A 27,940-nucleotide genomic window follows, 5' to 3' on the forward strand; every position below is an offset into this window, starting at 1 on the left:
CCCAACTCTTCATGACCCCATTTGGAGTTTTCTTGGCAAACATTTTCTTCTCCGGTTTGTTTTATAGATAAGGAAACTGAGGCAAACAAGGTTAAGAAACTTGCCCAGAGTTACAGCATTAAGTGAGGATAGATTTGAACTCAGGACTCAGAACTCAGAACTCAACAGTGGTTCTCAACCTTTCTAATGCCGTGACCCTGCAATGCAGTTCCTCATGTTGCAGTGACCCCAAACCAAACCATTATTTTGGTGGCTACTTCAAAACTGTGATTTTGCTACAGTTATGATTCGGAACGTAAATACCTGATATGCATGATGTATTCTCATTGCTACAAATTGAGAGCTTGAGAACCGCTGCATTAGAAGATGAGTCTTCCTAATTCCAGTCCTGAGTGCAACCTAGCTACCCACATGTTAAGGAATAACACAATTCATCTTAATTACCTATTATTGATTTATTTGTTTTTAAACATTTTATGATATAATGTACAATAATTTAGTAATTAATTTAATCTAATAATAAGCAGAGGTGCTTAGGTGGCACAATGGACAGAGTGCGACCTGGAGTTAGAAAGTCCGAGTTCAAATTCAGCATCAAAAACTCCCTAGCTACGTGACCCTGAGCAAGTCGTTTAACCTTTGTCTGCCTCAGTTTCCTCCACTGTAAAATGGCAATGGTTATTAACAGCACCTACTTCACAGCGTTGTTAGCAGGATAAAATGAGTTAACATTTGTAAAGGGCCTTGTAACCCCTAAGGCCTATATAAAGGCTACCTATTATTAAAGAATGAATGAATGGAGAAAAGTGGAAGCATAGAATATTTCTAGTCATTTGGCAGCAAGGAGGATGAGAGGGAGATAAAGGTCATTTGAAGGGATGACCGGAATACAGGGAAAATGTTCTTTTTTGTTTTAAGAATGAGAGAAATTGGACTGGGTTTGTTCCACCTGTGGAGGAGGTTGGGAACCAAAGATTCCCAAGAGAAGAGGGAGAAGAGTCATTCATGGAGGAAGGTCCTGGAGGTGGTGAGAATGGATAAGAAGACACGAGCTAGCCCAGAGCATCTCTAGGATGCCTTATAGATGAAGGCACTGCCCGACAGCACAGATCCATAGTTCTGGCCCTGAAGAGTCTTTATTCCCATTGCACAACTATTCAGACAACTTCCTCCCTCCCCTGGTTCTCGCCACCACCATCACACCACCATGATCTTGGGATCTGTGAGGTCTCCTTCCTGCTCTGCCATTGTTTACAAGAACAGGAATAGCAGGGCTGGGAGAGTGGCATTAGAAGCCCAAATGGCATCCAGTCTTCCCACGGCTGGAAGTGGGTTGCCTTGGTACCATCTTCTACCGAAAAGCCCTCTCTCAGGACCGACTATGTCTTCAGCCTTGACTGGTCCACTCCCTGCCCGTCCCCCTCTCATGCCGTAACCCTGCTGTCAAGCTCCATCTATCAGCATCACGGGAGCCCATTATCTAAATAGAGATGACTGAAGCAATTACTGTAGCCCATTAGCTTCCCGAGTAATGATCAAGGCTAACTGAGTGAATCCTTCCAATATGGTCAGCTCTTCGGTCACTTGCCCAAGCAGGGAGGATTATGGGGCTCCTCGGACCCTTTGGCAGCTCAGTGGAGACAGCAGAGACTGCACACCCCCTGAGCAGAAGAGGAAGGGAGCTCTCGTTAACATCTCAGCCCGGTAATGAGCCTTCTCTGGGGAGGACATGGTGGCGTGGGAGTACCTTAAGACCCTGGTTCAGCAACAAGAAGACCTGGGACTTGGGACAGAGGATGAGAGAGAATCCCAGGCCAGGGCGGTCAAGGGCAAGGATGCTGCTCACTCCAATGCTGCAGGGGTCCAGAGACCTAGGCTGGGATTCAGGAGTCCCGTCTCTGCTCCAGAGGGCATATACTCCTGCCTAATCTTTCTAGACCTCAGTTTCCTCATCTGCAAAGAGGGAATAATGGCCATAGGGTTGTCATGAGGGATTAATATGGGAAAATGTTCAAAGCACCTTAAAAATATAAGGAATTGTTATCACAGTAAAATGTCAGTTATGCAGAATCAAAGAATATCAGCTATATTTTCAAATATCAAAAATATTTTTTAACTGAATAGAATTTTTTCTAACATAACATTAAAATTTCCAGGGAGCAGTGGGGTGGCTCAGTAGACTGAAAGCCAAGCCCAGAGACAGGAGGTCTTAGGCTCGAATCTGGCTTAAGACACTTCCTAGCTTTGTGATTGTGTAATTAGAATCTGTTACCCTAAAACTACAATTCCCAGGACCCCACTCGCCTCACGTTTCGTGCTGACGTGTGGAGGATATACATTTGATGTAGCCCCACCTCTCACTCTCTTGTCTTAGCTCAGCTTTGGTGGAGCGGACTCTTTAAACAGGCAAGGAGAACTTCGTCACGTGGTCTAAATTTTGTTAAATAATCAGGGATTTTTAAACTTCTGTTTCCTTTTTTATTCCTTCTACTTCAAGTGATTATTAATAAACTTTATAAAATTAATGTTTGGAGTTGCTAGACATTAATTTAGATCTCACATGATCCTGTGCAACTCATTACCCGCCACTGCCTAGCCCTTATCACTCTTCTATCTTAGAACCAATACACAGTATTAATTCTAAGATGGAAGGTAAGGGTTTAAAAAAAAAGAAAGAAAGAAAATAAACTACTTTGGGATCAGGATGTCAAGACAGATCAGTGATCATCTGAAATTTTTAGAAGTGACTTTAAGGGGGCAGCTGAGTGGCTCAGTGGACAGAGAGCCACACCTACAGGTAAGAAATCCTGGGTTCAAATATGGCCTCAGACACTTCCTAGCCTTGTGACCCTGGGCAAGTCACTTACCATTTTTCTGCTTTAGAACCAATTCATGGTATTGATTCTAAGATGGAAGGTGAGGATTTTCAAAAAATGAACAACAAAAAGCTTTCCCTGCCTTCTTAAGCAGACTATGCTAAACGTAAATGAATCTTCTCTTGGTGTCTCAAGATCATGATTAACATCGAGCTATAGAATTCAGGAATGGCCGTGAAGACTTGAACCCTATGATGGAAGGGCTGTTATCATTTGCTTATTCTCGGGGGTCACTTATCCCTGCTGGCAATGTACCTAGAGCGTCCCTTTTACCCCTTCTCATTTGCCGCTCCCCGTTTGCTATGGGCTGGAAAGTTAGATCATTCACTTTGTTAGAAGAGTTAGCAAAGTAAGAGACTATTAACTGCATGGGCGCTGGCGGTGGGCTCCAGGGACTCTCCTAAGAATAAAGCATGGGAAGCTCCAGCAGTCAAGCCACCTTCATTTTGGCCCCGCGGGGTCATCTCCGATCTCGTTCTGATTCTTAGAAACGTCCTGGATAGGTGAGGCGTTGCTAGATTAGATTAGATTTGGCTAATATGAGCTCTTGGTCAGCGGTTTCACTTCTTCCAGCTTTCAGGGTACCCGAGCGAGAGGGGAGACGCCCCCATTAACCCTCTCCCCCCAGGACGGCTCACCTGAACGTGCCCCTCTCCACATCCTGCCCACTCAGACGCACGTGGATCCCTTCCTTCAGGAGGGAGCCGAAGGTCATGTATTCGGCCAGAGCCCAGTCCACTATCCGATTCTTGACCATCTCCACTCGACTTTTCAGGATACGAGAGAGGCCTACAAGAGGGGGAGAAGGCAAGCCAGAGAGGCCAAGGCTGGCTTCTCAAGCCTGAAGTTTCCCATCGCAGACTCCGGTTTGAGGCCAGCCCAGGGCGCTGGGAATGCCAACCTGGCCGGCTGGACCAAGGCTGAACATGGCTCCCAACTCCACAACCACAGAGGGCTGTTGGGAGGTCACCAGCCCTAGGCATAGATGGACTCTGGGGCCTAAACTGTGGCCTCATGTTTGGGGAGAGAGGAGGAAGGGGCTCTAATCTGCCTATTTTTCAGTGGGGAAAAAAATACTGACTTTGGAGCTAAAGGATTTGGGTTCAAATTCCACCTCTACGACTTATTGTGTGACCTTAGAGCGACTGACAACCTTCCTGAGCTTGTTTTCTCATTTGTAAAATGGAAGTTCTGGACTCGATGGCTTCGGAGGTCCTTTACAGTTCAAGATCTTGGATCCTGTGAACATTTCCCACATTTGCACCCACTTACTCTCTCTGATATCTTTCTCTGTACTTTGTATCCTGCCTGTCCATCTCTCTGCCATGTCTCCATCTCTCATTTGATATATGTATTACACACGTCTACATATAAAAGAGGGAATAGAAATCCCAAATGACAGTGGAAATAAAGGACTAGGGACAGCTGGATGGCACAATGGATAGAGATGAGGCTGGAGTCAGGGGGACTCAAGTTCAAATATGACCTTAAACACTAGCTGTATGACCCTGGGCAAGTCACTTAACTCCTTTTGCCTAGCCCTTGCCCTTCTGTCTTAAAGTTGCTACTAGGGCAGAAAATAAGGGTCTGAGAAAAAGGAAAAGAAAATGGGATGGAATAGGACTAGCTCTGCAATTTCTTGGGTCACAAGAAGGTCCTGAGTGAGGAAATTCCTTCTGTCAAGGCAGATCAGCAACCTTTCTGCAATTTACAATCTAATCAAGTTGCCTGGAGACACTAAGAAGTTAAGTGACTTTTCCAAAGTCACCAAGTTTAGAAAAGAATCAAGGATAATGACCCCAAAACCATCACTCTGTCCATTACAACCAGGCAAGTCAAATGAAAATAGAACTGATCAGTTTTAGGCTAACATATAAAAAAACTAAAAAACTGAAGACTTGTTGTTTAGTCATGACTGACTCTTCATGACCCCAGTTGGAGTTTTCTTGGCAAAGAATTTTCTTCTCCATTTTACAGATGAGGAAACTGAGGCAAATAGGGTTAAGTGACCTACCAAGGGTCATACCACTGGTGAGTGTCTGGGCCCAGGTTTGAACTTGGGAAGATGACTCCAGGCCTGGCTCTCTAGCCTCTGTGTCACCTAGCTGCCTGTAACTAAGAACAAGAAGGGACTAAATAGCCTAAATATGGAGCTCCATGTGACTGTGTCTCCTCAAGGATGTTGAAGGCACTTTGGTCCCAGCATGGCCAGGCTCTGACAGTAGGGACACAGGCAGAGAGATCAGTTCTCAAAGCCATGACTCTTTCTCTCCCCATCCTTAGGCAATAAGGAGAATTCTCCATTGGCTTTCTCTAATTAAAGCTTTTCTCTCTTCCCAACCTGTGTGGCTGATTCCAACATGGCACCTAATGCATCCTGCCCCATCTCCACAGCCAGGAACCAGGGTTCTTCAGGAGGTGCCAAAGCAGCTGTTAATCCTCCTTAAATTAATTCATTGGATTAGTTTCATTTGAAAATGTAATTGGAGTGTCAGAGCCTATCCAAAGCCACCCTCACAAAATATACCAGGCTCTTCCCATTAATAACACATCCAATAAGCTGAAATGCCAGCAACAATTAATAAACCCATTACCAAGAGTCATTACAGCCCTTAAGGGACCTGAAGAGTATTTCTACAGGGGCTGAGAAAATGGACTCAGTGTGCTTTTCATACGTGTCTCAAGTTCAGCTAAAACCACTGTAAAATGGGCCCCAGAAAGAGGGAGAGGACGCCCAGGCCAAGAAAACAAGGAGAGCCAAGAGGAATTCTGTTGAGCCTAAGGATGTGTGGTAGATTCTCCTAAAACCTTGGCTTCCATTCCCCAATTGATAAATGGGCAAGGGACATGAATAGGTCATTTTCAGCTAAAGAAATCAAAACTATTAATAAGCACATGAAGAAGTGCTCTAAATCTCTTATAATCAGAGAGATGCAAATCAAAACAGCTCTGAGGTATCACCTCACACCTAGCAGATTGACCAATGTGACAGCAAAGGAAAGTAATGAATGCTGGAGGGGATGTGGCAAAGTAGGGACATTAATTCATTGCTGGTGGAGTTGTGAATTGATCCAACCATTCTGGAGGGCAATTTGGAACTCTGCCCAAAGGGATAGAAAATTGTGCATATCCTTTGACCCAGCCATAGCACAGCTGTGTTTGTACCCCAAAGAGATCATAAGGAAAAAGACTTGTACAAGAATATTCAGAGCTGCGCTCTTTGTGGTGGCAAAACACTAGAAAATAAGGGGACATCCACTGATTGGGGAATGAATAGCTCAACAAACTGTGGTGTATGTTGGTGATGGAATACTATTGTGCTCAAAGGAATAATGAACTGGAGGAATTCCATGTGAACTGAAATGACCTCCAGGAATTGATGCAGAGTGAAAGGAGCAGAACCAGGAGAACATTGTATACAGATTGTACACCCTGGCACAATCAAAAGTAATGGACTTCTCTACTAGCAACAATGCAATGATCCAGGACATTTCTCAAGGACTTAAGAAAAATAACACTATCCACATCCAGAGAAAGAACCATGGGAGCAGAAACACAGCAGAAAAACAACTGCTTGATCACATGGTTCAATGAGGATATGATTGGGGATGTTGACTTCAAATGATCACTCTATTGAAAATATTAACAATATGGAAATAGATCTTAATCAAGGATACATGTAAAACCCAGTGGAATTGCTTGTCGGCTCTGGGATGAGGGGAGGGAAAAAATGTGAACCATGTAACCATGGGAAAATATTCTAATTTAATTAATTGAATAAATAAATTAAAAAACAAGCAAACAAAAATCTTGGCTTCACAAGTCCACTTCTGTCTGGACTTTGTACTATTCTCCTAGCCAAGAATGTCATCCATCTCTCCATGTCCTCACTCCTGCCCAGACTCCAAAGCCTAATTCAAGTCCCACATCCTGCTTGAAGCCTTCTCTAGTCTCTCCATCCTCTTCCTCCTGCTCCCATCATTTGTACTACTTCCTTTGTACTGGTGTGGCTACAGCCTGCTACATAAGGCACTATATAAACATTAATACATTATCTGATTTTTTTCTCCCTTGCTTAAGGGAATAAACTCCACTTGAGATCCAGCCTTGAGCAGTGAGTAGAGGGGCTCTCTGTGGCAAGCTTAAGTAAACACCAATCTTGTCTGTCTGTTATGTGACCCTAGGAGGCCTCTCACTCATTTAGTGGAGGTCTCTGGACTGGCTGGCATCCTCTTCTTCCAGCCCTCCAACACACTCTGGATCTGGAGAAACCACATACTAGCCCTTCATGGTCCCAGGAGCCAACCTCACCTCCATGAATTTTGAAATCCTTGAGGGGTACCGAGCTGGCCACATTGCCAATATGCACGAGAATATCCTCAGCAATGCCTGTGGTAGGGTACGTCATGCTCTTGGGTTCTCCATCCACATTGAAAAATCCTGAAAGAGGCAAAATCCATAGTCTACCAGAGGTGATCTAGACAAGACAGGGAAGAAAGAGGAGAAAACCTATTTGGGCAGTAAAATGCCTAGAAATTTAGTTTCCACCAGAGGCTGGTGGAGTTTGACTTCCACAAGATAATGAAATAAGTAAGGGTCTAAGATTGGATTTTTGAACTCTGACTCCAAGTCCATTTTGTGTAGCATAAAACCTAGATGGCTCTAAAATAGCCCAAAGATCAGGGCCGGCACCACCTCTATAGCCACTCTGAAACCATCTTCACCCTTTTCCAATCTTACCAGGCCACGGGGAATCCAGCCAGTGTCTAATATGCAGAATCTTCTCATCTTTGGACCTAGTATAAGCTTCTTCACAAATCCTATCATATTTGTCGATTTCTTCCTATAGTGATGATAAATATGCTCAGTAACAACAAAAGAAAACTCCTAACCACTCCCCATAAAAACCCCAATTCCCAAGAAACCTTCATCCCTGTCTCCATGCAACCTCCTCCTGGCTGCATCCCAGGGCTGCTGAGAGTCTCAGGGGAGTGTAGGTCAGAAAGCAAAGCACAGTATGAGTGAGTCAACTTCTGAGGGCCATGTAGGGCTTCGGCCCACCTGAACAGTGGTGCCACAGAACAGTTCTTGCCTTTTTCTCCAGCTTAGAGAATGTTCACTCTCTAGCCTTTATCTAATTTGTCATCCCCAAACCCTTGTGAAATGGAAAAAGCATCTATGCCTTATGAGTCTTGCCCAAGGTCACACAATGAGCTGGAAATTCTAAGTCAGGCCCAATTCCTGGTCCCCTGGAACATTTTAATTTAATTTCACAAACATTTATTAAGTACCTACCATGTCACATGTGCTAAAGAAAAAGCTCTTTTGGCTACAAAACTGTGCATGCCCTTTTATCTGGTAATAACACTACTGGGTCTGTATCCCAAAGAGATAATAAAAAAGAGGAAAGGATCTACTTGTTCAAAAATATTTCTGGATGCTCTTTAGTGGCAAAGAATTGGAAATTGAGGGGATGTCCATCCATTGGGGAATGGCTGAACAAACTGTGATATATGTTGGTGATGGAATACTATTGTGCTGTAAGAAATGATAAGCAAAAAAGATTTCAGAAAAAGCTGGAAAGACCTTCAGGAGCTGATTGATGCAGAGTGAAATAAGCAGAACTGGGAGAACCCTGGACACAACAACAGCAATATTAGATGATAATCAACTGCGAAAACTTGGCTACTCTCAGCAATGTAACAATCTGGGACCATCCTGAAGGACTTAGGAGAGGGAATGCTATCCACCCCCAGAGAAAGAACTGTTGGAGTCATCTTGGTTTTACTTTGGGGGCTTGGTCATGTGTGCATGTGCTCTTCTTACAACAATGACCAATATGGAAGTGTGCTTTGCATGACAATAAAAAATGAAAAAAGAAAAGCCCTTTCCCTCATGGACGGGGATGCCCTGTATACAGATAAATCAATACAAAGAGAATAGGCATTGGACCTGGGAATTTGTTGGTAATTAAGGAACTCCCAAGTAGGGAAACTCCCTCTCCCAATGCAGATCGACAACTTCTCTACAATTCAAAGCCTTACAGAGTTGCCTAAAGCAGAGGTTAAGTGACTTACTCACAGTCACAGTTCCAGGGGGCTTTTTCTACCAGTCATCTCTCACCCTTTGGAACCCTCCAACACTAGGATCTCCCCAGCCTTCACCCACCTCAAACTCCTGCAGGGTGACAGTGCCCTCTGCAATCAGCTTGTCTGCATACTTCTTCAAGACTGGCATCTGCTTGTGAATCTGCTTGTACATGAGAGGCTGTGTGAACATGGGCTCATCCATCTCATTGTGCCCACGCCGGCGATAACACACCTGCAGGGAGGCCCAGGAAGGGAAATCTCACACCCTGTTTACCAGCCAGAGCATGAGACCTATTTAGAGAGGCAAACGTGATCCCTGGGCTCTATTCCATGCAGGGATACACATTAATATAGTTAATATTATATATTTAGATAAAATCTTATATTATATTCCCCCAATTGTTTTCAGTCATATCCAGCTCTTTGTGACCCCATTTGGGATTTTCTTAGCAGAGATACTGGAGCAGTTGGCCATTTCTATCTCCAGCTAACTTTACAAATGAGGAAACTGAGGCAAAAAATTAAGTGAATTACCCAGGGTCACACAGCTAGTAAGTGTCTAAGGCCAAATTCACTCAGAAAGATTAGTCTTCCTAACTCCTCTCTCTCTCTCTCTCTCTCTCTCTCTCTCTCTCTCTCTCTCTGTCTTTATCTCTTTCTCTTTCTCTCTCCCTCCCTCTCTTCTCCCCCCTCACTCTTTCTGTTTCTCTCTATCTCTATCTCTCCTCTCACTCTCGGGCTCTCTCTCTCAATATATAGATATAGACATACACATATATATTAAATATACAAATATACTTGATTTAGAGTTCATGGGGCCTAAGAGAAATCAAACAAGCTCTGCTTTCTTGGGGGAATGAGAGTATAATAACCCCCTGCTTCTTTTTATCCCTACTTTTCTTCAAAAAGTTCAAGTAGTACCTTCTCTTCAAGGAATGCCCTGGTCCCTCCCCTCTTTCCCATATCCCAAGCTGGAAAGAGAATCAGCTACACGGCACAGTGGATAGAGCCCTAGCCTTGGAAAAAGGAAGATCTGAGTCCAAATTCTGCCTCAGATACTTACTAGCTATGAAATCTGGGATAAATCAATTTTCTCTGCTTTTCTTTTCTCATCTGTAACATGAAACAGTTGTATTCAATGGCCTCTAAGGTCCCTCCCAACTCTCAATCTCTCAAAATCTCAAAAAATCTAAAAAAAAATAAAAAAATCTCAAAAATCTCAAAAAAGATCCCATGCTCTTTTCACTTTATATTACTGTCTCCCTGCATCCTCATCCAGTGAGGACTTCCTCTACCTCGACTCCACCAACCATCCAACACTCCCTCCGTCTCCTTCTCTCCCTCCTTTTCCCTCTCCTTCTCTCCTCTTCTTTCCTCTCCCTCCTCCCTTCTTTCCTTCCTCCCATCTGACATTCACCAGGTCTACGACAACATCCTTGTTGAAGGTGTTTCTCCACTCAGCTGCCACACTGCAGACATATATCACGGCCTCAGGGTCATCTGCATTGACATGGAAGATGGGTGCATTGACCACCCGGGCTACATCTGTGGGGTAGTGGGAGGAGCGAGCCATTCGGGGATCTGTAGTGAAACCGATCTGAAGAGACAGGAGACAATCATGAAATGTCCTTCCTGAGAGGCTTGTCAGAGAACAAGTGTTGCTACAAGGGAAGTCTATAGATTGGCTATATCTGATACTCTGAATGGAGCTGTTGGGTATCCCATAGCCAACCGTTAGACCCAGTAAGCTGAATGTGCCCAGTAAACCAACTATAACTAGACAGTGAGCCTGTACCAGACAGGCAGACTATTCTAACTGACTGTACCCAGCGTGAATTGGGGAACCATAGGATGTTTAAGCTAATATAGACCTGAGAAGTCATCTAGTCCAATATTTTCATTTTGTAGTTGGGGAAACTGAGGCTTATCAGCTAGATAGTTAATGAGAGAGCTAAAACTCAAACCAATGTCTTGACTTCTAGTTCAGTTTCCTTTCCACTTAATCTTACATTATAGGTGCCTATAAATCATGGCAGACTATGCCTAAGAAATCAACCACTTGGTTGGCTGGTTAGACCATCCTCAGATGCAATGGGTCAACCATAAATTTCATTTTATTTTTCAATTGTAAATCTTAAATACTGGAGACTGAAACTACCATCACCCACATGGCAAACAGAAAAAAAAATAAGAACTTAGACTACCAGTCCTTTACCAATTTCCCACAAGACAGTCTTCAAGATTTAACTTGTTCTGCACATCTATTTCCCCATTAGCAAAATTATGGAGAGGGCCCAGCTAAATTCTCAAGGATGTGACTCTGGGTAAATGAAATACTCTGCCATGGTGATGGCAAAGCTGGTCAGCTCTGGGATGGTCTGGGTTGTTTACCCCAACCCCTACCTCACCTCACCTGGTTGTTGACCACGATATGGACAGTGCCATTAGTGGTATAGGACGGTAGGTCACTGAGGTGGAAAGTCTCGTATACAACACCCTGCCCCGCAAAGGCTGCATCTCCATGGACCAAGATGGACATGACCTTAATGGGACAGAAATCTTTGCTAGACAGATATGACTGATTATCTTTCGAGTTCCCGAAGTCCAACTCTAACCCCTCTAGGTCTCACACACTGATCCTGTGCGGCAGCTGTTCAAGCTATACACATTTCTTGCTATTTGGTGTATATCTTAAGTATCTATCTCCATCAGAGTGGGGAAGGGGATAAGAAGTTCCATCTTCCCCAACAAAATTCCATTTGGTTCTTATTTATGTTCCCTTGCCTCTATTTCCTGTATCCTTCCATAATCCAGGACATTTGGTTTCATTAGCCTCTGCTCCCCAAACCATTTACCTTCTTGCCCTCTGTATCTCCTCGATAGAATTGTTCAGCTTTTGTCTTCCCCTGTACCACAGGATCCACAGCCTCCAGATGGGAAGGGTTGGCCACCAAAGACAGGGTAATGTTCCTGTTTGTAGCTCGGTTGATTCTCTCATGGTACATGCCCAAGTGATACTTGACATCCCCAGAACCCTGGAAAGCAAAGTGTCTAGCAGTGAGTATACTCTGCTCCTGCCCAAGCAAGCTAAGTTAACAAGATCCCATCCTAAAGGCAAAGCCATGTGATGGAATATTTTTAAACTCTAAATCTCAGTATCCCTACTGGGCACACAACTTCTTGTTGCAATGCTTTTCCTAGCAGAAGCAGGGTACCCTGCCACTCACTTTCCCAGACAGACTAAAACTAGAACAATATCAAAGAAGTGACTACCATTCCTGCATCAAAAATAACAGGAAAATTTGTGAAAACCCTACCTTTACCTGTTGGAGATGTCTGTCTTAGAAAGCTCCCTAAGGCAGGTCTCTTTGGTCTAAGTTTGTTCATAATGCCCAGAGAGCAGTGCTTTGGGTGACAAGGACCACAAGGGGAACAGTCCAAATCAGGTTCCCACTACTTTATCAAGCAGACTTGTTTCAATGTTTCCCAGACTTTGCGGTTGGGGAAGTAGTCCCTAGGCTAAGATTACTATCCTCCACCAACCTTCCCCAAACCGTGCCCACCCTCCACTGCCAAAGGAAAGCCTGGGAAAAGACCTGGGGAACAAAGTATCTATCTCTCCCTTGCCTCATGCCATTATCATTAACCAACCTCATCTGCTGCCTCCAACTTAGGGTCAAACTGACAGAAAATCTGCTCCAGCTCTTTGCGAATCACATTGGCTAATACGTTGAGCCGGCCCCTAGGGACAGAAGATTCTATTGTGAGAAACACCCAGTGGTTTGATGCCACAAAAGGAAAGTCGGTTCAAGAGGGAAGGTAGACTCTAAAAACAAAATCCCAATGTGATAATAAATGGTGTGATGGGAAAAACAACACTGGATTTCTAAGTCAGAAGACCTAGATCAGCATTGGTGAACCTTTTCTGAGTTTGAGACCCCAGAGGGCAAATTCAAACTGTCTGTGAGCATTTCCCAAGAGAGCTGAGGGACGGAGTGCTCGCTTTGGGTGGCTGGACAGAGGGATGGGGCATGCAAAAAATGGCCTCAGGCCTGCAAAGAGGGGGAACCGAGCAGCTCCCCAAGGGCCAGCTCTACACATGTGCCATGTCTTCACCAATGCTGAGCTAGATTCAAATCCTGAATCTGCCCCTTCTGGGTTGTCTTGGGTAAGTCACTTTATTTCTCAACCTTTGTTTCCTCATCCTGAAAATAAGGACATTGGGCTAGATCAAAGATTCTTTAACCTTTTCTGTGTCATGGAGCCCCTTTGACAGCTAGATGGTACAATCAGTCAAGTAACTTTTGTTAAGTGCCTACTATGTGCCAGGCAGTGGCATAGCACCTCCACTGTGCCAAGATCAGTGAATAAAGTGCTAGACTTGGATCCAGTCAGGAAGATAAGTTCAAACTCTGCCTCATACTCCTACTGGCTATATAACCCTGGGCAAGTCTTCATTTAGCCTTAGTTTTCTCATTTCTAAAACTGGGGATAAAAACAACCCCTCTCTCACAGGCCTATTTTGAGGGTTAAATGAGCTAACATAAAGCACTTTCAAACCTTAAAGTGTTATCTCAAGTTAACAAGCATTAATTAGGAACCTACTATGTTAGGCACTGTGCTGAGTACTAGGAATTCAAAGAAAGACAAGCTCCCACAATCCCCCCCAAAACCCTATGGTCTCTGCCCTTAAGAAGTCACAATCTAGTGGAGAACAGCCTAGTACTAGTTGTAATTGTTGGTATTCTGATGAAGCCTACAGATGATGCTCGGAAGAATGTTTGTTGCCTATATAATAGAAGAAAATACTAAATTTCAGTTAGGGGTTGGTGAAAATCAGGTATGACTTTTCTTCCCATCCCAAGAAGCCTTGGGGGTCTGTGGACCCCAGGTAAAGAACCCCTGGACTAGGTGATCTGTAAGGCCCCTGTTTAGTTCTAACTCTACAAATCTATAAAGAAGTGAGTGGCGGCATGTCAAGGAATACTAACGGAGGGACAGCTAGGTGACTTGGTGGATTGAGAGCCAGGTCTGAAGATGGAAGATCCTGAGTTTAAATCCGGCCTCAGACCCTTTCTAGCTAGGTGACCCTGGGCAAGTCACTTAACTCCCTTTGCCTAGCCCTTACCTCTCCTCTGTTTTGCAACTAATATTTAGCATAGATTCTAAGACAGAAGGTAAGGATTTTTAAAACAAAACAGAAATAGGATTGTTTCCTTAAGTTTAGCTTTCATATGCCCCCAGTTCCTAGTAATATGCATGACATGCGGTAGGTGCTGGATAAAGTCTCAGATGATTGACTCATGATTTTGAAAGGATTCTTAAAGTCAGAAGCAAGGACATGTAAACAAAGAATGAATATTTTACATTATCTTTCTGAGTGGCATATTCCTGTAAAAACAGGGTCAGAAAGGTTAAAGGCCAGAATGAGCTAAGGCTTTTGAAAGATGCTAAGGGAAATAAATAAAAAGAACATTTTCTTTTCCACTATTTTCTTGCTAGAAAAACAAGGTAGAGGGGTGGGAGATAATGAGGTAAATGAAATAATGATGACTGATGACAGGAAGAAAGTCAAACTACCCAGTTCCCAATGGGATCTGTGTTTGAGGAGAATGAACTGAAAAAGAAAAAACAAAAAGGATTTAAAAATTGAAATTAACATCAAGTGATAACATTTGTATAACCCAGTGGAATTGATTGTTGGTTCCAGGAGGGGGAGGGAAGAGGGGTGAGAAAGAATATGAATCATGGGAACATGGAAAAATATTTTTTAAAAATAAAAATTTTAAATGGATAAAAATTGAAATCAAAAGGGATAAAAATTAAAATGAAAAGGGTTAAAAATCAAAATTAAAAATGCTAAAAATTGAAACCTACAATAAATGAAGACATACTAATAAAATGTCTGCCTACCTTGAAAATACATTCAGGTCATCTACCACTTATAAATTATACTGAAGGGAATGGAGGAGTGGACTTCTGCATGCAATGACTGACCTATCCTTAGTGGGTATTTAAGGAACCATAGAGGAAAAAAAATATTCCAGGGCTTAAGAAGGACAAGGCATGGCCCTACTCTTTTTTTTAAAGCCTTACCTTGGTGGAGTCAAGATGGCTCAAAAGCTGAAACCTCTCTGACTATACCAATTTTTAAAAATTGTTTCAAAAAGACAGGAATACAACCAAAACAGCAAGGAGTAGTCAGGGCACTCTCTCACTAAACACAACTTGAAAGGTAGGCCGAGAGAGTCTATTTTCATAGGATAAGGGGGGACTGGAAGCAACACTGCACACAGAGGAGTGCTGGCCAATCACCTTCCCCACCTACTGCTCTAAATTTTGTGATTGGGTATAGGCTAACTTAAGGATTCTATAACAGGGGTTACACCAAAAAAAGAGCACATCAGACCCATCCCTTGAAGTCTCAGGCCCTAGCATCAGCACCAAGTGAGGACCAGAAGTCCATCTGGTTGCACTGAAGCCTTAGCCCCCAGGAAAAATTAGCTCATCTTGCCTAATCCTGCAAACCAACAGAGGAGAGAGAGTCAGCAAGCAGTTTGCAGAATTTCTAGTCCATGGGCAAAAAAACTAAAAGGCTGGGAAAATGAGCAAGCAACAGAAAAAAACATGTAACTCTTGAAAACTTCTACAGGGAAAAAGAGCAAAATCAACAGAGGATAAAGAGATCTAAGCAACTACTAGTAAAACTTAAAACAAAAAAAAATGGAAATTGGTCTCATACTCTGGAGTAATTCAAAAAGGAATTCAAAAATCAAATAAGACAGGTGGAAGAAAAATGGGAAAAAGAAAAGAACAGTTTAAACCCTTATCTTAAATCTTAGAATCGATACTGTGTATTGGTTGCAAGGCAGAAGACTGATTAGGGCTAGGCAATGGGGGTGTTAAGTGACTTACCCAGGGTCACACAGCTAGGAAAAGTCTGAGGTCAAATTTGAACAGATTTGAACCCAGGACCCTCTGTTGCTAGGCCTGTTCTCAATCCACTGAGATACCTAGCTGCCTCTCTCCCAATCCAACTTTATTTCTAAAGAGGGAGAGGCAAATTCTATAAACTGATACATTTGGCAATGATTCCTGGCAAAAATTTAAAATAGATTATTAAAAGAATGGTTTATAAGCACTTAGGGAAAGAATCACTATAAGTCCGTGTGAGATTATTAAGGACAAATGATCCTATAAACTTATCTGTGTAATTTTATACATTTTATAAAATTAATAAGTAGTTGTTCAGATGTGCCCAACTATTGCCCCATTTGGGGTTTTCTTGGCAAAGATACTGGAGTGGTTTGCCATTTCCTTCTTCTGTTCCTTTTTGAAGATAAGGAAACTGAGGCAAATAAGCTATCTGAGGCCAGATTGAACTCAGGAAGATGAGTCTTCATGATGCTAGGCCTGACACTCTATCCATTGTGCCACCAGGCTGCCTCCAAAAATGAATGAGTTACTTGATGGTAAGTCAAAAAATGCCACAAACAAAGCATACTCGCTTTTCAGCAAAGCATATGCTAAAGTCTCTTGTAATATTCTCATGGACAAGATCGGAAGGTGTATCCTAGAAGATAAGAAATATAGTTAGGAGGTTTCTGAATTGGCTGAATGATCAGATCTAAAAGATGCTGATTAATGAATCAGTCTCCACCTGAAGAGATTGGATGGTGGAACACGGAGATGCTCTATCTATTAAATTTGCTGAGACCATGATGCTGAGAGGGAGAACTGGTGACCAGATCAGGGTCCAGAAGAGATCTCTACAGGTTGGAATGATAGGTTGAATCTAAGAAGAGGAAATGGAATTAAGAAAGGTGTAAAGTCCTAAAAAAGAATAGCAGAGGTTCAGAGAAGGTAAAAGACCTAGGGGGTGTCAGGATACAGGAGTCAAGGGGACCTTGGAAGCTAAAAAAGCTAACACAATTTTAGGATGTTTGAATAGATATATGAAAGGCATCTTGGTGTAGCTGGGGGAAAACCTGCCTCAAAATCCAAAGAGAGCAAAGCACAAAAAGATTCACCTGAGACACATACTGCCATGTGATCCTGGGTAAAATCATTTAATTTCTCAAACTGAGGAGTCCAATTTGCTGCCTGTAAAATTTATGAATGCATTCAAACTAAATTAAAATGTAATTAAAATTAGAAATTTTAATTTAAATGCATAAGAAAATAAATAAAAATACAATATAACATAGGGTTGATCGGTGATTTTCTAAGTCAATATGTGGCCAGAAGGCATCTGTTTCTATTTGAGTTTGACACGATTGCTCTCAAGACCTTAAGTTGCCATGGTTGGCCTGCCTTGAAGTTCCCTGTACCGATGAACGCACCAGTCTAGTATTTATCCCCATCCTTCTCAGCAGATACATCACATCCAGAACACAGGAGGTGAAGGGTCCTTCTATACTCGGCCCTGGACAGATCATTTCAAAAGCTTTGTTTTCTATTCTGTTCTATTTCTATATTCTATTTCTATTCTATTCTATTCATGTCCCACATTTTGGGACATGAAAAAGCTGAAGCTCATCAAAAAAGGTAACAAAAATAGTATGGGAACTTAAAACTATGTCTAGAAGGACATCACTGTTCAGTTGTGTATGGGCTCTTTTTTACCCCTTTTGGGGTTTTCTTGACAAATCTACTGGAATGGTTTGCTATTTACAGATGAGGAAACCAAGGCAAACAGGGTTAATGATTTGTCTAAGAGGTCACACAGCTAGTGTATGTCTGAGGATGGATTTGAACTCACAAAAATGAGTCCTGACTCTATCCACTGAACCATGTAGCTGTGACCTAGTTTGTGAAGGGGAACCCTAGGAATGTTTATCATTTGAAGAAGGGAAATTTAGGAGAGGCAAAGATCTCCAAATATTTGAATGATTGTCATGGAAAAGTGATTGAACTTTTAAGGATGATTCTAGAAGGAAAATTAGAACCAACAGGTGGAAATTATAGCAGGATATTTTGGCCCAGTATAAGGATCAAAGAACTAGAGATTGAGAGTTTGAAGAGACCTTAGTGTTATCTAGCCCAACTCCTCATCTTAAAGATGAGGAAACGAAGGGCCCAGCAAAGTTAAGTAACTTGCTCCAGGTCACGCAGGCAGCATATATATCAGAGGCAGAATTTGAGCCCAGGGCCTCCTCGCTTCAAGGTTGGCTCTCTCTCCAGTATTCCTTTCTGTCTATCACATATCTACTAATGAGCAGGACCTGAATATGAACCAGTGTAGCACTTTGAATCTTGAATCCCAGGGCAGCATTCTTACCACTATAAGACAAATTTCTTAACAACTGGAAACAAAATGAGGTCCTTGTGAGGTAGCACGTTCTCCATTAGTAAAATAAGATTTATCATGAGATAGCAAATTCTCCATCATTGGAGGTTTTTAGGAAGAGACGTCATCTGACTTCTTGTTGGAGATGTTGAAAGTATTCATGGGATGGGTAAGAATAAGGCTAGAAGATTCTGAAGTCCTTCCAACTCTGAGAATCTTTGCATCTTCTTTGTGTATAACACCAGTTGGTGGTGATTGGTAAGAAAATGGAGAGACAGAGGGGCAAATGGATGGATGGATGGATAGATGAAGGAGAGGAAAGAGCCTCTAGAATAAAGAACTAAAGATATAACAAGAATTTTCTATTTATTCTCATCAATCTCACCAAAAGTACAGACCTTTGTATTTTCCCTGAAAGTAAGCTAAAATATTGTTTTTTCTTTACCATGTTACAATAGGAAATAAGACTCTGGACATAAGAGTGATTGACAGGGCATAGGATTAGAATTTTCCCTGGAGCTGGTAGAATAAGAATCCCAACATGGATGAAGGAGAAGGAGTATTTTCCTAGAGCAGCTTGAGAAGGCATTATTCAAATTACAAGTCTGGGAATATCTTTGACTGTGGAAAAGAAGGCAGTCTTCATTCTTCTGCTGGACAGATAGAACAGACCACCTTTGGATATTTTTCTTGGGATTTTTGGACTTTGCCCACCAAAAGACTCTGTTGTAAGATTACTAATCCTTAAAGACTTTGCCTTTAATGTACTTTGAAATAAGATAGTTTTAGTCAGATAGCTTATAATTTAGAAGGTTCCTTCTATGTTTCTTCCCTAAAACCCCTTCAATCCTATTATAATACTTCAACCAGAAGTCCCAGATGTGAGGTAGGCATGACTCAGGCTTGAGTGAAGGAAATTCTGTAAATCCATTACAGCTCTGAGCTGGGTTTATATTTTTTGAAACTATTTGCAGGCTAGGCTCATTCTTTATTCCAGAACAGGTTAAGAATCTGCTCAAAGACATAGCCACATAGAAAGGCTAGAGTTTTGCCATTTAGTTGCATCAGAATGACACTAGTCATAGCCCCTAGAGGCAACTCAAGAGCTAAACATGTAGGGGCTGGATCTGCCTGAGAGGAAGGGGTATCTCGTCCTACCAAAGACTCTCACTAACCCCCTCAGACCCAGTCACTCCCAGGAGGAGCATCTGGTCCTACCAAAAGAGTCTTGTTAACCTCCTTAGACCCAGTCACTCCCAGAAAGGGTATCTGGTCCTACCAAAGAATCTTGTAGTCCCTCCCAGAAACTATTCCTTCTTCACCAGTTCCCACCTGTGAGGCATTCCCAGAATCACGTTTTCAATCCCCATCTCGCTTGACTTGTCGATGACTGTCTTGAGGGCAGGAATCATGACTTCACAACCCTCCAAGCCAAATCGCTTCTCTGATGACCACTTCCGGGCCAGGAAGTCCTCAAACCTGTCATTGAGAGAGTTGAAGAAGAAGGTCAGAATTTTCCACAGAGGAACTAGCAGATAGTCATGGATGTCCAAAGGAAGGGATCTAACCAACATATAACTACCATGGAGAAGAATTTTTCACAAAATGTTAAATTTAAGTTCAATGTAATTTATTCATCTTAAGGGAAGAGACAGCTTTGCACTAAACCAGAGGGCGGGGGGGGGGGGGTCTTAACATTTTCTGTGTGTTTACCATGGTTCCTGCTAATCATCTGGTGAAATCAATGGACCCCTTCCCAACAAATGCATAAAATAAAATGCATGTGATTACAAAGGAAACCAATTATACTGAAATAAAGTTATCAAAATGTTTTTGAAAATAAACTCAGGCATCAGCCAATGAGCCCAACATTCTGGATCATTCAGTCTCATTTCAGGAGATATGGGGGAAGCCAGTGGCTGCCTCCATCACTTGTCTTTGTCTGAAAGGTGGATGGAGCAAAGGACTAGAGCCATCAACCCAACAGTTTCTTTCTAAGGAGAAGGAGGTGCCAACAGTAAGGAGGTCCCTCAATAAAAACAACTGAGGATCTGGGTAGCAAGAAAAGGATGTTGATTTTGCCCTGTAGTAGCATCAGAATGGCATTGGCCTTAGCCTCTAGTCACAACCCAGGTGTTGGGCCTGCTTGGACTGGGCCTGCCTAAGAAGAAGAGGAATTTGTGGTTCTACCAAAGGGTCAAACTCCCTCAAACTCAACCGTCACCAAAAACAATCCCTCCTCTCTCCCAGCTCATCAGGTATACTTGATCTTGTTATCTCTGCTCAATTAAACAAAATTTACTTGAAAAATAATGATAGGGCAGGGAGAGCTCTCTGATACTCCTGGTCTGGGCCCATATTTGGGATCTATTTTAAGGCAAACTGCCTCAATATCCAATATCCCACTTTCTGACTTTCTTGCCTTATTTCCAAACCCAAATACCCCTCTCATCCCAAGACTGTTCTCCATGAACCCAGCCACCTGACTCAGTTCAGAAATGACATCAGGCATAAATAGTGCTCTTCCAAGCTGCCAAACAAAGGTCTTTCTCAGTGGACCTTCTCTCAGGTTAGGAGTTCTGATTCTTGCTTTCAACCCATTCGTTGACTGGACTTCCAAGTGGGCAGCCCAGACCTTCCCTCTGGAGACTACTAGTGGACAGTATGGTGCTTAGAGACTCCTCTCACTGAGAGAGCAAAACCCAAAATGGTCCCAGAAAGTAGGAGCTTTAAATGTCCCCTCCGACCCCTGAAATCACACCTCATTGACCGCACCAGCCGCGCCAATAACGTCCTCTTCTCCTCGTTGGTGAATTTCATCACTCCAGGAGTCTCAAACCTCTGCCGGATCCATTGGCATTGCTCCACATCATTAATGAACATGAACTCCAGGCCAATGTGCTGGCAGTAGGTCCTCTGGAGAGGGAGAGAGGGGCCCAGGGAACCCCACAAGGCTGGCAAGCCACAAGCTCATTCCTTTCATACTGAGAACTATAGGAAGAGGGAAATGGGAACAAGCCTTCGGGAGGCTGGGAGAGAACCTTGCAAAGCCACAGCTGCCTGACACACTTTTAAAAAGACACTGTCAAAATTTCATTTTTCGATCCACTTTTCTTTGGACCATGAGGGCTCAGCAAGTTACATGCTAATTAATGAACGGGGAGCTGTCTAACCATGTGGCCTTGAAGTAGAGAAGGGATGAGTCACATAGACCATCCTATATGGCCTTTTAGGTCTAAACCATCCCTTTTCCTCTAAAGATTATTCTTACTTTAAAAAAAAACAACTTAATACCCAAAGGATGCTCCTTTCCCTTTACATATCAAGGCTCTCAGGGTATCTCTCCTCTCCTGCGTTTAGAGCATCTGACTTTCTGGAAGTTAAAATCTACATATTCCTTGTGATATGATTGTACTATTGGCTCACCTCCAAACGCTTGATAATCTCTCTCAGAGACAGGGTGCTCTCCGTGCCCCCAATGAAGGTGATATTGGTGGGCAAATGGAAAACTTTGTCCAGGTCAGATTCATGAAGATTATAGAAGGCTGATGGCATGACATTATAGGAAAGAAAAAACATGAGACTTGTTAGAGGGATTGCTGCAGTGAGAGGCTACATTTAAATGACAATGAGTGGAAAGAAAGAGGAAGTGATGAAGATGACTTGCCTAGAGTAATCAAGGGTGCTTCATTTTTTTTAAATTATTTATTTATTTAGAATATTTTTTCCAAGGTTACACATTTCATGTTCCCCCCCTCTCCTCTTCCGTCCCTCCTCCCAGAGCTGACAAGCAATTCCACTGGGTTATACATGTATTATAATCAATGGTGCTTCTAACCAACCTTCATATCATGAAGAAGATGAAGATGTCCAAGTCCCTTTAAGAGAGGGTGGTGATGCTTAATGAGAACACTAGTCATAAGGCTGTGGTCCCTGATTATACCCCAGTTCTACGAGTTTGTGACCTTGGGCAAATCCCCCAGTTTCTCTGGTCTTATTTTCTCCCTCTGCAAAATGGGTAATTTGTCTATGCCCCCTTCCTCGCAGGAATACTGTATGGCCAAAAGAGATGGAAGATAGAAAGGGGCTGGAGAACGAGAAGAGATGATCAAGCAAGATTCAAAAAAGGTCCCAGAGAATACAGCCAGAATTCTTTCAGAAATTATGCAGAACCATCACTGTCTTGTTGGTCTAAAGAAGACCTGGCATTTCTAGAAGACAGCAACTATGGGGGGATTGGTATGGTAGAAAGCCAGAAATTCCATTGTTAATCCATCCCCATCTCAGATGTAGAGTCTGCAAAGGGAGCAAAAGGCTGAGGAGAGGGACAGGGCTCAAATGTGCTTTCTTCTTTCATTTCTAAGGGATTGGCTGAAGTCCCACCTTCTGAAGGACCCCTTTGCTCATCCCCCTTAATGCTAGTGCTTTCCCCCTCTGTTAATTATCTCCAATTTATCCTGAATATCTTGTTTGTACAGTTATTGATTTCTGTGTTTTCTCCCCCATTAGACTGTAAGCTCCTTTAGGATGGGGAACGTCTTTGGCTTTTTCTCAGTATTCCCCAAGCTTAGCACAGGGCCTGGCCTGGGGATGATGGCAAGAAAGGATTTAAGATTTCCACAGACTGATGACCACCCCCCGGCCCAGAGCACACTAACCCCAGTGGGACCTGGGCCCTCCTTTCAGCAAGTGGGTACTGCTTCTCACCCAGTTTATCAATGGTGGTGATTAAATCTGAGGGCACAAAGGAGTCCAAGTCAGCATCCAGAATTCCAAGGGGATCCAGTTGGGCCACATGGTGGCCCCGGATCTGTAGGGGGAGAAGGTAGGGAATGAGCCGGGGGTATAACCAGACGGATTAATGCCTCTACAAACGGAGGGCACGCAGCTCCCTCCACCTAACGCCCAACAGAGAGGTGACACTATTGATTTATGTGGGCATCACAGAAATACCATTCTCTAGCATCTGGAGTCAATGATCCCAGCAACACCTATTAAAGCCTCATTTCCCACCAAGTAGTAACTTCCCACAAAGTAGGCTTAAAATGGCTTCAAAGTATAATATAAATATATGTAGCATGTATACATGTGTACATGTATGTTAATGAACATGATCACCAACCCAAAGTCCTTCCCTCTGACTTAGTAGGATCTTATTGGCAGGTTTCAAATCCCCCAATAGATGATTCTCTCATAAATCAGCTAATGCCTGTGTATATACACAACCATTTCATGTTATTTTACATATGCACATATACATGTATATAGAATTATTTCATGTTGTACATAGGCACATGTATACACATATATAGTAAAATCTTCCTAATCTTACACATAGTTACACACATATATGCATACAGATGTGTATAATTCTTTTCTGTTGTTTTATATACATGCATGTACACATGTTTATACACAGTTGTTATAATATCTTTATACATGCATACATGGATATACAATTACTTTATATTGTTATATATGTACATATATAGTAGTATTTCCTAGTGTTCCTTGTTCTTTCTGTTCTTTTCTTTTTTTAATAAAAACCCTTACCTTCCATCTTGGAATCAACACTATATATTGGTTCCAAGGCAGAAGAGTGGGAAGGGCTGGGCAATGGGGGTTAAGTGACTTGCCCAGGGTCACACAGCTAGGAAGTATCTGAGGCCAGATTTGAACCCAGGACCTCCCATCTCTAGGTCTGGCTCTCCCTTTTCTTTATTTTAAAGGCTAAAGAAGATTTGCTTTTTAAAGGGAGAATATAAACATAATCACAATTCAATTGGATGCTTCTTACTTATGAGGCACATCAGAATGGTTACGTCTATAAGTTAATGACCCTTGAATGAAGAAATGCCAAGCCACCAGCCATCAAATGAAAACTGGCTCTTCCACAGAGCTGTCAAAAATAATCTTCCTAAATCACAGATCGGAGCATGTCATTCCCCCTCCTCAAAATCCAGCAGCAGCAACTCATGTGCCTCTAGATTCCAGGATAAAATATAAACTCCTGAGCTTGGCCATTAAGCCTTTTACATCTGGCTCCAACTTCCTTTCTAGACTATTTCCCATCAGCCCTCTTCACACGCTCCACATTCCAGCCAAATGGGCCAAGATGTTCCCCAAACTCATCTTTCCATTGCCAAAAAGGCTCAAGACTCAGCATTCCCTGGGCAAGTCACTTGACCTCCATTGCCTAGCCCTTGGCACTCTTCTGCCTTGGAACCAGTACACAGTATTGATTCTAAGACAGAAGATCAGGGTTTTTAAAAAAAAGACAGCACTGGAGGGGCAGCTAGGGAGCATGATGGGGAAGTCCTCCTCCTCGTCACTTCCTTTCCCTGTGCTCTGGTCTATCACATCTCAGGAACCCATCAAAGTCTCTGTTTGGAGTGTCCCAGCCACACTAATGGGCTGGCTCAGAGGAGCACCTCAACCCTGGGATGAAGGGGTTCCCTTTACACAGTAGAGTGCCCAGTCTGGATTCCATTCTGGCTTCAGGCATCTCCTAGCTGTATGTCCCTGAACAAGTCACTGAACTCCCAATGGCCTATTCATTACTGCTCTTTGGTCTTAGAATTAATCCCAAGACAGAAGGTATGGGCTAAAAAAAAAAAGACAACACTGGAATCACCTCCAGCGGGAGGTACTCCCTCTCTTTCCTCAAATGACTTTGTACTTACGCACCTACCTTCGTACATTAGAATACAAACTCTTTGATGGCAGGGACTGGTTGGGTTTTTTGTCTTAATTATCCTTAGCACCTAACCTAACAGGACCTTGAACACAGCCAACATTTTAATAAATACTGCTGAATCAAACTAAACTGTGAAAACACTCCTTGGGAATCAACAATTAAAGCCTCTCTCGTCACCAGTTGTTATTTGCTAATTGGATGACATTATGGTGCTTTTTACGTCACCTAATCATCACCCTTCCTTCCTCCAGCCACCTCAAATCACCACTCCTCCCACATGCATTTTGTCTCTACACTCCTTCCAACAGACAAGTTTCCATGATGAAATGATGCAATCTTGACGGTTACTAATTACTAGAAAGTTCAAACATGATTAAGCTCATTACCTTGTCAGTCCCACAGAGCATCTTTACAATTAGCCATGTTTGGTCAGGACCAAGAATGCGAGAAATTATTCAACATTTTAATCCAAATGAGATTCTCCGCCCTGCTCCCTCCGTCCACTCCACAAATCAAAACTCCCAAATGAATGAGGAGCCTTACCAAAAGGATTCTATTTTACAAAAAAGAAATGGCTATAGGGCTCCTTTAAAAATGCTAATCCCCACCCTCCCTGCCCCACCGTCCAATGCATTTACAATACTTCAGTCACAAAAATCCAATTTGTATACAACTTTGCAAGGAGCAACAGAACTGTTTTTGGACCAAAGGGCCTAGATATAGTCACATTAGGATTGTTTCCCTTCCTGTAAGGAAGGGATCTCAATATATTTAATTCTGGAGAAAGGTTATCCACTACAAAAATTTAATTCTGAGATGGTTTGCTCTATCACCCAGGATTCCCAGACCATCTCTTCACACCATGAGCTGATTTGATTTTCAGAAATGAAAACCAAGGCAATGAAGTATGGTGGGAATTATATGGCATGTAGAAAGGGCATTAGCCTTCAGAATCAGAGGATACAAGCTTTAGGTTCAGCTTTGCACTTGATGGTGGTGGGACCTTGGAGAAGTCCAATTCCCCTCTGTGGACTCCATTTTCTTCATTTGTAAAATTCAAGAGCCGGAGAGCAGATAAACTTGAATTTTCCTCCTGGCTCTAAAGTTCTGATTCTAGTCTGGGAAAGGGAATCACCTGTCCTCACAGATACTAGAAATGATGCTGCAATCATGGATTCTCTGCTTGCAAAAAACTCCCAGAATATTTGTAGATAGTACAGATGTTTGGATCCTCATTTTACAGATGAGGAAACAGCAGCTCAGAGAGTTTAAGGTTTCCATGGCCACATAGTGAAGCGGCAAACCAGGTCTTCTGTCTGCCAAGTCCCATGACTGCCCTTCCCATCCCATGGCACTGCCCCACCCAATGATGGCAGTGGTTAGCTGCCAGGCAGTAGGAGATACCTAGGCTGGGGCTTGAGTTCTTCCCCCTTCCCGATTTCTCTAAAAGTAGAGGCTATGTTTTCCCCATCAGATCAATGGCTCTTCTCCCCAACTCTTCCCCCACAAATACATGTTCTCTTTTCATCCAAATGCTCTTACCTGATAAGCCCTGATCAGCGACTGTACAGCCAAATGATCTTCCACCAGCTTATCTGCCATGGCCTGGCTCTTCGTATGTCCAGGGGCCTCTTGGATGGCAGCCCTGTCCGTATGGCTTTCTGCTCTAGGGGATGGGGACCCTGGCTGGGCATGGCCTGGGGCTGCTCCCACGCTGGCAGTCCGAAAAAAGGTATCCCAGGACTGGAGGTAAAAGTGGGGAAACAGGGCAGACAGGCAATAATGATGATGACAGCACTGTTAATATTAGCAATAATAATAAATAGCACTTAACAGCACCCTAAAGCTAAGGGTCCTAAATGGACAATTGGGAAGCCACAAGAGGGCCTGGCAAAAGGTCATCATTTGCCACACAGGGATTGGCAAAGAAGGCTTAAGGGGCTCTTAGAGGTGGAAAAAGCAGCCATTTCAACCCCAACCATGATTCTGGACATTGCCCCAGCCACAAGGTCCCAAGGAGGCTCTGAGGGCCAATGAAAAACAGACAGGGGGTGCCTAGAAAGCTCACCAGAGACAAGAGACCCAGAGTCTCATTTTGCTTCCTTCATGAACATGCTGTGTGGCCCTGGAAGAGCTATTTAGCTTCCTAGGTCTTATCTTATCTAGCTGGAAAATGGTAAATGTAGTGCTCACATCAGGAGGTAGAGAAGTCAAGGCAATAAACATTTTACCATACCAGATCTTAGTAGTAAATGAGCACAAGCACGGCTATCCTGAGCACTTTCCCAAAATGGAGGTTCCAAGAGGAACTCACCAATGGGAGGTGGAGACCACAAGGGCAGAGGGGTCTTCCAAGGTGAGAGAAGACATGATGGAAAAGTTCAGAGAATTGGGAGCAGAATAGAAAAGGCTTAAAGGAGCCCCTAAAAACCTGGACAACTTCAAGAAAATCATATTGTTCCAGGCCTACACATTCCAGGGCCTTAACTCATCAAATTTTTATGTCATCAAATGAGTATATGTGAGGCTTATAAACACCCCTCAAGACTTACAGCTAGAAGATATCTTAGGCCATGTGCTAGTCACAACAGATTTTACCATATACATCTCAGATAAAGGGGGAGAGTCCTTGGAAAGACTCCTAATGGACGGTTGGCACAATCAAGCATTCGTCTACTTTCTTGCCTTAATTGACATTCATCAGAAAGGCTGAGCCTGGGCTGAAAGGGATCTCCCAAGATCAGACAATCCAACCCACAACTGAACAAGAATCCCTTTTTCATCATGTCCAATAATATGTGGCCGTCTGGTCTTTAAGAATCTCTAGTGAGGAAGAGTCTTTCAGAGCAGCCCCAATTGTTAATATTCTATTCATGACATCAAGCCTACATTTGCCCCTCTGCAGCTTCCACCCACTGCTCTAAATTCTGCCCTTTGAGTCCAAGCCACCAAAATCTAATTCATCTTCCACATGATTCTATTTTCATTA

The 27,940-nt window shown here is 42.9% G+C and overlaps 1 protein-coding gene across 9 annotated transcripts in view; it reads right to left on the reverse strand.

Annotated features, from left to right (window-relative positions):
- The window catches only part of OGDHL (oxoglutarate dehydrogenase L), a 72,857-nt gene that overhangs the window by 16,800 nt on the left and 28,117 nt on the right, over positions 1 to 27,940 (reverse strand). For 8 of the 9 annotated variants that reach the window (XM_007478629.3, XM_007478626.3, XM_007478630.3 and 5 more), the window contains 13 exons: positions 26,494 to 26,694; positions 22,962 to 23,064; positions 21,681 to 21,799; positions 21,016 to 21,170; positions 19,587 to 19,733; positions 12,617 to 12,707; positions 11,821 to 12,000; positions 11,379 to 11,507; positions 10,383 to 10,562; positions 9,045 to 9,197; positions 7,617 to 7,719; positions 7,188 to 7,316; positions 3,515 to 3,665 (listed from right to left, as the gene is read on the reverse strand). In XM_007478629.3, the coding sequence (XP_007478691.1) occupies positions 3,515 to 3,665; positions 7,188 to 7,316; positions 7,617 to 7,719; positions 9,045 to 9,197; positions 10,383 to 10,562; positions 11,379 to 11,507; positions 11,821 to 12,000; positions 12,617 to 12,707; positions 19,587 to 19,733; positions 21,016 to 21,170; positions 21,681 to 21,799; positions 22,962 to 23,064; positions 26,494 to 26,694 (1,841 nt within the window). The remainder of the gene's footprint in view (positions 1 to 3,514; positions 3,666 to 7,187; positions 7,317 to 7,616; positions 7,720 to 9,044; positions 9,198 to 10,382; positions 10,563 to 11,378; positions 11,508 to 11,820; positions 12,001 to 12,616; positions 12,708 to 19,586; positions 19,734 to 21,015; positions 21,171 to 21,680; positions 21,800 to 22,961; positions 23,065 to 26,493; positions 26,695 to 27,940) is intronic. The other variant, XM_016432740.2, reaches the window with a different exon arrangement.

The sequence above is a fragment of the Monodelphis domestica genome, chromosome 1 (genome assembly GCF_027887165.1).
Source record: "Monodelphis domestica isolate mMonDom1 chromosome 1, mMonDom1.pri, whole genome shotgun sequence".
In the NCBI taxonomy this organism is placed as follows: Eukaryota; Metazoa; Chordata; class Mammalia; order Didelphimorphia; family Didelphidae; genus Monodelphis; species Monodelphis domestica.